This window comes from Puntigrus tetrazona, chromosome 11 (genome assembly GCF_018831695.1).
Source record: "Puntigrus tetrazona isolate hp1 chromosome 11, ASM1883169v1, whole genome shotgun sequence".
Taxonomy (NCBI): Eukaryota; Metazoa; Chordata; class Actinopteri; order Cypriniformes; family Cyprinidae; genus Puntigrus; species Puntigrus tetrazona.
The window spans coordinates 19,288,335-19,298,880 of NC_056709.1; the positions used below are offsets into that span (position 1 = coordinate 19,288,335).

The 10,546-nt window shown below is 39.2% G+C and overlaps 1 protein-coding gene across 1 annotated transcript; it reads right to left on the minus strand.

Annotated features, from left to right (window-relative positions):
- Positions 1-844: 844 nt before the first annotated feature.
- On the minus strand, positions 845-8,969 carry dyrk3 (dual specificity tyrosine phosphorylation regulated kinase 3). The gene is made up of 3 exons (XM_043252951.1): positions 8,071-8,969; positions 6,858-6,973; positions 845-4,934 (listed from the first exon to the last, which is right to left on the minus strand). The coding sequence occupies exons 1-3, from the start codon at positions 8,111-8,113 to the stop codon at positions 3,345-3,347; spliced, it is 1,749 nt and encodes a 582-aa protein (XP_043108886.1). The 5' UTR covers positions 8,114-8,969; the 3' UTR covers positions 845-3,344.
- Between the last annotated feature and the right edge of the window lie 1,577 nt (positions 8,970-10,546).

Sequence of the window (10,546 nt, forward strand, 5' to 3'; positions counted from 1 at the left end):
AAGGTGATCTGTTGTTTATCACATTAGTTTTAAAAATGAGGCCAGGCTTGTTTACATGAGTCTGAATTCAAGTGCATTAAAACTGCAGACCTGTACAAAGCTCTTCTTGAATACTTTGGACAAGACAGTAAAAATTTTTACGCAAAAACCAATTATGGCTTCTAGACGTTTTGCATACTTGTGTCATGAATAATAACGCAAGCATGCAAGTAAGGTTCATACAAATTGTAATGATGTTTTAGTGCACATTCCTAAATAGCATCGTTGAGGAGCCTTTTTGTTTGAGCAAAGTTTGCCATGGAATACCCCTTGAACATTATTGTGCAGAACTGGTTATAGTACTTTGGAAGCACGCTCCGTTCAGTGTTTACTTCACTATATTGAAAAATCTACATTAAAATAGTTCAGACCTTTGTCTCAAAAAACCTTCTCTGTTGCCTTTTCCCCTATCACGCTTAAAAAAAAAAAAACCCACAAGGAATTAAATATAAATTGAAAAATTAACCCTTTCAAATTAGCATAGCATTACCACGGAAATAGTACATCAACATCAGATTACAAAATGTTTTTATTCATGAATTATAAAAATGTAAGTTTGGATAGTGACCGTAATGTCTGTGCAGATAAGGGGTTAAAACTGGATTACTTCCTGTTAAAATGCAGGAAGTTGCACTATTCATAAAATGAAACGCATGTATGAATGATTCATCTGTGACATACGGTTGCAAAGTGGAAAAGTTGAAGTCAGTTCACACAGTTTTCCCCTTAACGAGGAAAAACAATAAATGTCATTTATGAGCAACTAACCTCTGAATGTTAGAAAAAAAGACAAATTTCAAACAAATGACTGGTAATAATGATTTTATTTCTTTTTCCTTTTTTTTTTAGAAAAGAAACTAATACAAGCTCGTTTGGTTACTTACACACACTTCGTCCTTATTTAAATCTCGTCATTTAATCCCGTTTCACTTTACCACTTATTTTCATGCGTTCTGTGATTATCATGCTCTGAACCACATAGCCAACAGACAAGAGACAAAGTTAGAAGGAAAATTACATCATTATCTCTTTCAATTCTCTTTAAAACACGAGTAACAGTAAAAACTCTATAAAAGGGTGAAATAAAAGCAATACAAAAACCTGACCATTAAAGCTGGAAGAGAAACATTAGTCATCCCGTGCTTAGCGTTGATTTAGTCAAGTGTGTTCAGTTAAAAGGCACAAGACTAGATTCCCTCAAACCGAGGGGTCCACGCACCGAGACGAACAACAGAGAGACAGCTAAGTTAACGGGTGCTTTGGTGAAAAGTTCAGGATAACAGGCAGGTACGCCAAAGTGAAGCAGATGATGCGGAGCGAGATGCTGTTATTTGTGTGGTAGAGATCTCTCTACAGCATACAAGATGGATTTCACAAGCAAGAAAGAGGTAGAAAAAACACTAAAACCACTTTTGCCTGGACACTTTTCCCTGATGTATTCCAAAAACACGCAGAACAACTGGAACTTAGCAGGAGACCACGTACGAACCCAAATATTATTACGAATGGACAAAGACACCATACAGTTTATAGTCTAATTCGAGCACCAGTATCTCTGAAGAGATAAAGCTTTTCTGAAAACCAGCTTTAATTGAGAGCCAGACCATCACCATCTTGTATGTGGAATCATATATAAATGTCCATTAAACTACAAAGGAAAGTTAGAACCTGAGAAAGAGGCGTGAAAAGACAATGTTGTTTTTCCAATTAAGAGGACTTTCACAACTACTTGCCTGGTATCCACTTGGTCCAGGTAGCACACAGATGCTTTGTGCACGCCATTCGGTTTCACAGTCCTTTAGCAGATTAGTGTCTTACCTTGCAACAGTTAGCTTCTAAACATTACGTGTTCAATTCACAGCTAGAAAGAGTGAGGCAGTGTCAAAAAAAAACATGCTTACGTTAGATCATACAGCAACGTTCTGAACAACCAAATGCATATATTGTTTGTCCTGATTTCACATGGACAAATACTCAAAGTGCAGACACTGACCAGAGCCATTGTGGGTGGGTGAATGTGCTGTGTGCTCAGCTGTATAAAGAACAAGAGTCTCCTGTAAACCTAAGAGTGAAAGGGAAGAAAATAGGCCACTATGAAGAGATATTTCAGACTACAAATTCAAGTTACTGGAAATTAACCCCTTGATTTACTGACGCTAAGCTCTGTGGGAGGGCAAATACCCTGCATTATATATTTAGTAACGTTGGGTATTTTATCTTTATAAATATATATTTCTCTCACAGTATGTGTGGCAAGAATAGTTGCAAAAACCAAAAAAAATTTAATATTAAAAATAGCTGGACATGGGTGAGGTTCAAATGTCAAACGCAACCTTGAAGAATGCATTTCTTCTACCTTTTGTATATACTTATGAAGTCCTCACACTAGCTATATCCATCAACGCTCAGTGCAAACAGCACACTGTTATTGAAAATACTGCCAACAATTCCCTTCCCCCACTAACAGCTTAGGGGAAATGCATACTACCATGTACAGACAAACACGTGATACTGCCTGTTGCCTTCAAATGAAACCTGACAAATATCTTTCAAAACAGCACTGATAAAAGCACGTTCCTATGACACTTGTGAAATAGTGCCCATCTCTCCCACGGCATGCCAGGAATGGGCATGGCCATTAAAAAGCACTGTGGCCTGTATTACTCTACCACTTACAAACAAATATAACTTTCTTTATCTTGTTCTAGAGTAATCCAAACTAATATCTTCTCAAATAATAAACAGAGTTTGACCTCTCACTGGGATGCAAGTGACTGAGGGAGGATACTGTTAAAATAACAAAAGTACTCATCTGAATTAGACCATCATTGTGATGATAAAATAGACTTTAAACTACACATTTTGAAATGGTTTTAAATGAAAGTTTGTCTGTTTTTTTTTCTCAGAACTGTAAAAATCCATTCTAAGCCCTTGGAAAGAGTCACATACAAGCAAAAGTTATAGGTTTGTCTGAGCAGAAGTAGTGTAAACTTCAGAAAGGACAGGATGAGCAGTCAGCATCAAACTTTCACCCACTCCAATCAACAGCACTCAATTCAAGACCAAGGTGTAAATAAAACAGCCCTGATGTCAACTTTGCATTTTACACGCTGAAGGCCATTTGATAAAAACACAGTATAGTTGTATAAAATTGTTTTTTGCTTGTTAAACTTCATTAAAAATTGAAACTCTTGAGTTTTGACACTCGTTTAAAAAAAAAAAAAAAAAAAAAACCAAATCAGGAAAAAAAAATCCACTTCTAAAACTGCTACATATGTCTTTATCCCTGAAAAGCTAAGGAATCTCTATGAAACAAGCTTCGGCAGCACTGTGCGAAAAGGTATACTTCCGGTGGAGTCCCCCATCATGGTGGTCCGCAGTTTGTTGTTGGTTGAGCCCATGACAGGGGGTACCTTGGAGATGATAGTAGGGAAAGAGGTGCTGTGCTCTGTGATCCGTTTGGGCGCTGTGGACTTCTCTCCACCAGGTGTAGGCTTGGGCAGTCTCTTGTAGAGCCAAGGGTGTCTTAAGGCCTGAACTGGTGTCATCCGAGTACTAGAGTCCCAATCCAGACACTTCTTCAGAAAGTCAATGAACGTGGGGTCATCACAGCCTTTGAGGGCCGACCCCCACTCCTTGCTTCCTGGGGGACCTCGCATTTTTCCTCTGCGAGAACGGCTACCATTGAGGACTACGGTGCCATTGCTAAGTGTGCTGACCGTACAGTAGCGTGGGTGGCCTTTGGAGCTGATAAAGTTCTTGGCACGCTTGGCTTGTTCCAGCAGTTTCTGAGGTGGCATGCCTAGTAGCTCCATCATGCAGGCCAACTGGTCACCTTCATCTTCACCAGGAAAGAGAGGGTAACCTGTGAGCAGCTCTGCCAGAATGCAACCAAAGCTCCACATGTCTATAGGCATACCATATCGAGATCCCAAGATGACTTCTGGTGCACGGTAGAAGCGGGACTGGATGTACGTGTAGACACGCTGGTGATCGAAACAGCTGGACCCGAAGTCAATGACCTTGATCCCACTTCTGCCTTGCTGCTTCAGTAAGATATTTTCTGGTTTCAGGTCACAGTGGATGATCTTATGGCGATGGAGAGCCTCCAAGCATTGGAGAATAGAGTGTGCAAACTTGCGCACCAGCGGGAGACTGAAACCCTGGAACTTGTTGCGTTTGATGAGCTCGTACAGGTTCATGCTAAGCAGCTCAAAAGTCATACATATATGATTGCGGAAGGTGAAATTTTCCAACATGTGAACTACGTTCATGCTTCCCGTCTTGTCTTGCTTTTTCAGGTGCTCCAGAATCCGGATCTCCTCAGCAGCTTGCCGATGGAAGCGCTTCTCGTTACGCACCATCTTCAAGGCTAGGTGCTGCTGTAACTTGTGGTCGTAAACCTTCGCCACTTGTCCAAAACTACCTTTGCCGATCACCTTGAGGAACTCATATCGATAGGCAAGGTGGTCATGAGGTACATGGATGTATCCTCCCTGGTCGTCATCATATCCACTGTTATTGGTGCCCCCGGCTACTGCCTGCCTTTTCTTCGCATTTGGTCCCAGGAAATAGATCTCTGGATAGTTATGGATCTCCTGCTGCTCCAAGGTAGTCAGCTGCTGCCAGTATTGCTTGAGAGCTTGATCGGGGGTCATTGGGCTACCCAGCTTTGTGACTTTTGTTGAGCTCTCTGAAGACTTCACAGAACTGTTGCTGTCCACGCTTCTCTCTTTGGAGATTGCAGGCTGGGGCTTAGCTGGTACTTGGCTTGTGCCATTGTGCTGGCTAACTCCATTAAGTTTGCGGTTGTAGGTGTCCTCGTAAACATACTTCACTTTCACCTGTCCTCCACGGATTGCTTGGTGATCCTTCATTGTAGGCTTGTTCACACCCTTCAAAAAAGAAAGAGATTTTTTAGCAGTTTGTCAAATAGTTAAAACAAAATTTAGTCAACCTCATGTCAACATTATTTTCAGCTAAATGGATGTTCAAAATCAAAGAGAGGCTTCCTTTAATTGCTTCTAGCTTCTGTGTAAAAGAAAAAAAAAATCAATGTACTGCAGCTCTGAGGTTTTATCAGACCAGTGTTAAACAATCAATAGTGCAAACGTGCAGAATTGATCAGCTGCCGAGTAACCCTGGGAATAACATGAGACCAGCGGAGGGGTTTGATGCATGAGTGATAATCGTGGTGACAGAGAATGCCAGACACAGTCTTTGCAGTCTGACTGGAACGTGAACTGAAAACTGGTGGAACAGGATGTTACTTTCGTACTCTCACAGTATACAGGAAAAACCTATAAAGGCAAGAGTCTAATTGTTAAGACCTGCTAAAATGGGGAACGCTTCAAAACAAAGCAGAAATGTGATTTAAATTCAGACTTAACTGTGCTTCAGTTGACTGAAAAAACAAGTAATGTGGAAATTTGCTTTTAGAAGCTTCACCATAAGAGTTCCTACACATACTTTTAGCACAGCGCTTGGGAAGAAATCTCAGTGGTTGAGGAATTGCCGATAGACCTAACTATATCATTAAATATGCACTAAATTTTTGCCTTACAAGATAAACATTTCATAAATAGCAGTTGCTTACACTAGACACAGTGTGCTTTCCTAAGTGACTGGGAATAGAGGAACCATCTTTCACATTCAGGATGTTTAATGTACCATAACTGCTCCTATTCCCATTCCTATTTAAGATTCCACCATCAAAGATTTATAGTTCAGGCCAAGACGTTGCCTGCTTGGTTCTGCATATAGCACAAGAAGAAAAAGAAGAAAGCAAAAGGACAAAAAATTAGGTCATGTAGATAAAATTATAAGGTGCCTAGTAAACTGTGCCAATTGTTTGAGGAGGAGGAGGGGGCATGGAAAGGCAGTTCCAAGGAGTGAGACATAAATAGAAACCAGAGTGTAGGGAACTGAAGGATACTACAGAGCCAAATGTATCAGCTGTTCAATCACAACAAAAAAAGCTTGGTTGACTAAACAAGGAGTACATGACCTAAATGAAATCTGTTGTGTCATTGGCTAAATGAATGATTGGAACTACTGGAAGCTGCCATGAGTGCTTGTACCACAAATGCCAGAAAATCAAAGTTGCCCCCTCCCAGATTGTTTATTGAACATTTACGGAAGACCAATTGCTAGTTAATTATTCACTGAGGGTAAAAAGCAATTACATTGCTCTTGTCCTTATGATTACAGAAGTCCAGTATAGTAGAAAGCAAAGAAGTGATTATAGTCTCATGACTGAAAATAATGTCACCAGATCCAACACATACGCAGAATTACTTATTGCATAATAGTACAGTGGAGAATCGGATTATCATATCCTTGATCATCATCCCACGTTGGCGTATCATGCTGCAAGCTACACGGACCTCACTGAAAGGCTTCGTCTGTTCAGTTTGAACAACTGATACTGTTTTAGTCTATTTGCTCACCATAAAAATAGAAATTTGATTAAATCACGGTTTATCTATTGAAAGATGTGATACACATGCTGCGAGGCACAATAAACAGACTGCATAATGTGCTGCAGATGTAACTTGTACCACTATCAGAATGAAGCTTGTCTAAAAATGTGACATTCCAAGATGCACAAGTGTGCTTATGGGGTGAAAAAATATTTGAACATATTAAGCTCAAAGATCAGAAATCGAAAAATTAACATACACGAGACATCCCAGTGGGTTAGATTTTCAAGCTGTTTTTTAGAACTGTTTATGTGAGCACTAAGGAAATATGTTCATCTAGTGCTCACTGAAAGAATCCAGTGAGAGAATCTGGGGGAAGAGGAAGTCCGGACTTACAGTGTGTTTGGGGAGAGGGGGCAGTCCAGAGGGACTCTGCCCATTCACATCAGCATCTTGGTTCACAATGTGATCGTTGCGCATGTAGGAGTCATACAGACCGTCTCCGTGGCGTGCTGTGGGGAAAGAGTGAAAATGAGCCTGGGATTAGATTGTGAAATCCACAAGCAAAATATTAATACACTCGCCAGATCATCACTCAATACAACCTTTAAATAAATGAGGATTTCTATTCCACAAACATAAGGAGAAAAGAAAAAAAGAAACAAAACAAAAAAAAAAACATGTTCCCATCTGAGAAACACAAATCCCCTTAGGGAGGTATGTAACCAAGTTGCAGGTGCGCCAGACAACAGGCAGTTCCTTGAGCACATTACACAGCAGGTGGCTACATATTAAACCAAGCTTCATGACTCATTTCAGTTTCAGCAGTTTCCACAACTCTGACCGATTATGTTATTAAAACATCTTAATGACCTAGACCACTTTTGCCTTAAGGCAAACTCCATCCACAAATGAGTGTGACAGTTTCGTGTCTCTCCAAACCTGCATGACTTTGGTTCTTCTGTATTTTAAAAAAATGCTTATTTTTCTGTACAATTAAAAAGTGTGATGTTTTGAACCCCCTTGGCTTTTATAGTACAAACAAAAAACACTGACTCGTTTTACAAACATTTTCTTTTGTGTTACACGAGATAACACGAGGCTGAATAGATAATGACAGAAATTTCATTTGGGGGAGGAGCATCCCTTTAAAATAATGAATCCAGTAGGCTGTGTTACTACATGAAATGATGGTTTAAAACATTAAATGCTAAACACTATTTTGATATGTTCAACTACACAAACCCTCACATACTATACATGTATTGAGCATTCAGATTCCCATTACTATCTCTCGCTAAGATGTCAATTCAATAAACAGTTAATATGTACATAATACAGCCTGTAGGGGCTATTGTTCTCACTGTCCAGTGCATTTTCACTGCTGACATACATGTGACAGCATTATGAGCTGGAATTAAAAAAAGAAAAAAAGATGTGATTGTGAAGCTTGTTTAAATTTGCTTACTTTAGTACATTAACAAAGAATTATTAAAACAGGCAGCGCATTCATAGCAGTTAATCGGCTGTCTTCACTTGCCAAGTGAACCAAGAACAGCCACAGCAAACTCACAGAGCTGGATATTGCATTTCATATGGATATAATTACCTGCAGTTATGGGGCCATCTGGTTTTCTGCTCAGTATCATCATGGTTGCATGCAGTCAACATCAAATATTTCTTTTTCCTCTGAAAAATGTTTTCGCTAAAGTGAGATCCATCCAAAACAACAACGCAACGTCCTTCTAGTGAGATTATTAAAACATCAACAGAGTCTCATATCCGAGGGGAAGCTTGTCAGATGTTCAGAGGCTAGATAGACGATTTCACAGTGCTGCAGGATTCAGGCATGATCCTCTTTAAGCCGTTTTCACGAGGCTTATCAATTTGACCACCTGTATTGCAGGTCTGGAGAAGCAGTAAGAGGTATCTGTATTTCCAGCAAGAAGGTCCGAACCCATAGATAATGGAGCTAGATGTGCATACATTCACAAATGCATCAGAAGAAACCAAATTATGGTATTATCGGTCGTCCTCGATAACGATGATGATGATGATGATGATGATGATGAAGACTCAAAGTTGCAGGGGACAAAAAAGCGTTTCCGTCTTGACAAACTGTCTCCTTAAAGCACAATGAGATTGAGTCCAGACATTAAACAGATGTCGATTACCTCCGCTTTTCCCCTCTCTTAAATTTCGTGTTATTGGTTTGAACAGAAGAGTCATCCCAGCCCGAGCACACGGTCCAGCGGGCAGCTAAAGCTCAGGCTAGCGTTTCCTCGTTCCCGGATAGTACAAGCCTACCTTGCTTTCATTATAGAAACAAGGAGGTCAAATTAACTCAGAAACACTTCCAAACACTTTCAGACGTGTCAAACAAGTGCTCTCGCCAATCTTCTGAGTGGTTTGGATGCGGGTTCCGTCTCTTAATGGTGCGCGTATAGATGTGCGGTTTCTTAGCTTGTTGCTAAGAGCGTCTTCAGCTTCGCCCAGCGCGACGTCATCAAACGGGGGACTGCCCGGGGCGCGGCCAAAACAACGCCATTCTGGCTCAAACTTCCTTTGGATTCAGGGCTTAACAAATGGGCTGAGATACAAGGAAGTGCCTGTTGAGCCAAAATGGCTCTGTTTACCGGAGAGGGAGTTTAAGACATAAACAAAACAAAAATGGAACGCGAATATTAATTACTCATGTGATTTCAGCAATGGCGATTACATCATTTTTCATTTTTATTTTATTTACGCGCATAGACTTTTAGACTTGCAAGAGGAAATTAAATTTAGTTTTACATCTGAGCCATACTAGTCACATAGGAGAAAGTGTTTTGTTGTTGTTGTTTTGTAAAATGACCTTTTTTTCTTGTATAATGTAGAGCATGCAAATGTTTAAATAAATTTGTAAAAAAAAAAAAAATTATATTAATATCATTAAGGTGTTTCTATTCATTAAATGGCAATACTTTACAATAAGGTGTCATTAGGTAATGTATTACTTAACACAAACGAACAATGAATACTATGTTTATTACATTCTTTATTAATCTTTGTTGATGTTAGTTAATAAAATATTAGTTCTATATTAGTTCTCAGTGCTAATGTTAACATACAAAACTTTTGCTTTTAACAATGCATTAGTAAATGCTGAAATTAACATGATCTAAGATTAATAAATGCTATTAACTAATGATAACTAACTAACCTTATTGTAAAGTGTTACCCATTAAATTAAATGGATAATGTTATGATACTGCAAGTGAATTGACACCATTTTTAGTTGGTTTTATACACTGGTACATTTTGCATTTACATTTTTATGTTTAGATTTTCTTTTTCACCAACACTGTAAAATTATTAAATGGCTAGACAAGACGGAAACTTGCATACAAAGACAAAAGGTTAAAACTAAAATGTGATATCTTTGTCCACTGTGCCCCATTTGCAGTTTAAACATGGAATATATAGAGATTTTAAAAAGTATGCAAATTAATGTAAAAAAGAAGACCACCTGTGACCTAGTATTCAAATATTATGATGGCATCACTGAATAGCAAACTTTCAATCAGTGTAAGTGAACGTTGTTTTTTTTTTTATTATTGGAAATTTGAAGTATTATATTACCTACTCATAAACTAAAAACAGATGGCACACCTAAAACAGCAATCTCCAAAAAGAAGGTGCAAGATTTATTGCGAGATAAATATGGAAAATATCAAAACACAACAAACCCAGTGTTATCCTAAGCTGTGCTGCATATCCTAAATCGCCTTGGCAAGTCTGGTGTTGTTGTTAAACTCTTCAGAGCCCAGATATAGATCAACACAGGCAGAAGAACACATGCAGGGGTGACAGCGGCGATATGGTGAGACACGTCAAGCTATATTGGGTGTTCTTACAACAGGACCGCAGCCATAGTATGCTATTCTTAGCCGTCAGTCTTAGGGGAAGCTGAAACCTGTCTATATTTGCGTCTTCAGATGACATATTGACATTGTTTTCAGACTGACCTCTCAATAGCAGACTGAATGGGTGTGAGCACTTGCATCTCATCAGGGCTCTTGAACTTTATGATGGACACTCACAAC

Coding starts and splice junctions, on each gene's coding strand:
- dyrk3 (XM_043252951.1), bottom strand. CDS start 8,113: ATGATGATACTGAGCAGAAAACCAGATGGCCCCATAACTGCAG. Junction 6,974..8,070: donor AGATGGCCCCATAACTGCAG/GTAATTATATCC, acceptor CTTTCCCCACAG/CACGCCACGGAGACGGTCTG. Junction 4,935..6,857: donor CCCCTCTCCCCAAACACACT/GTAAGTCCGGAC, acceptor TCTTTTTTGAAG/GGTGTGAACAAGCCTACAAT.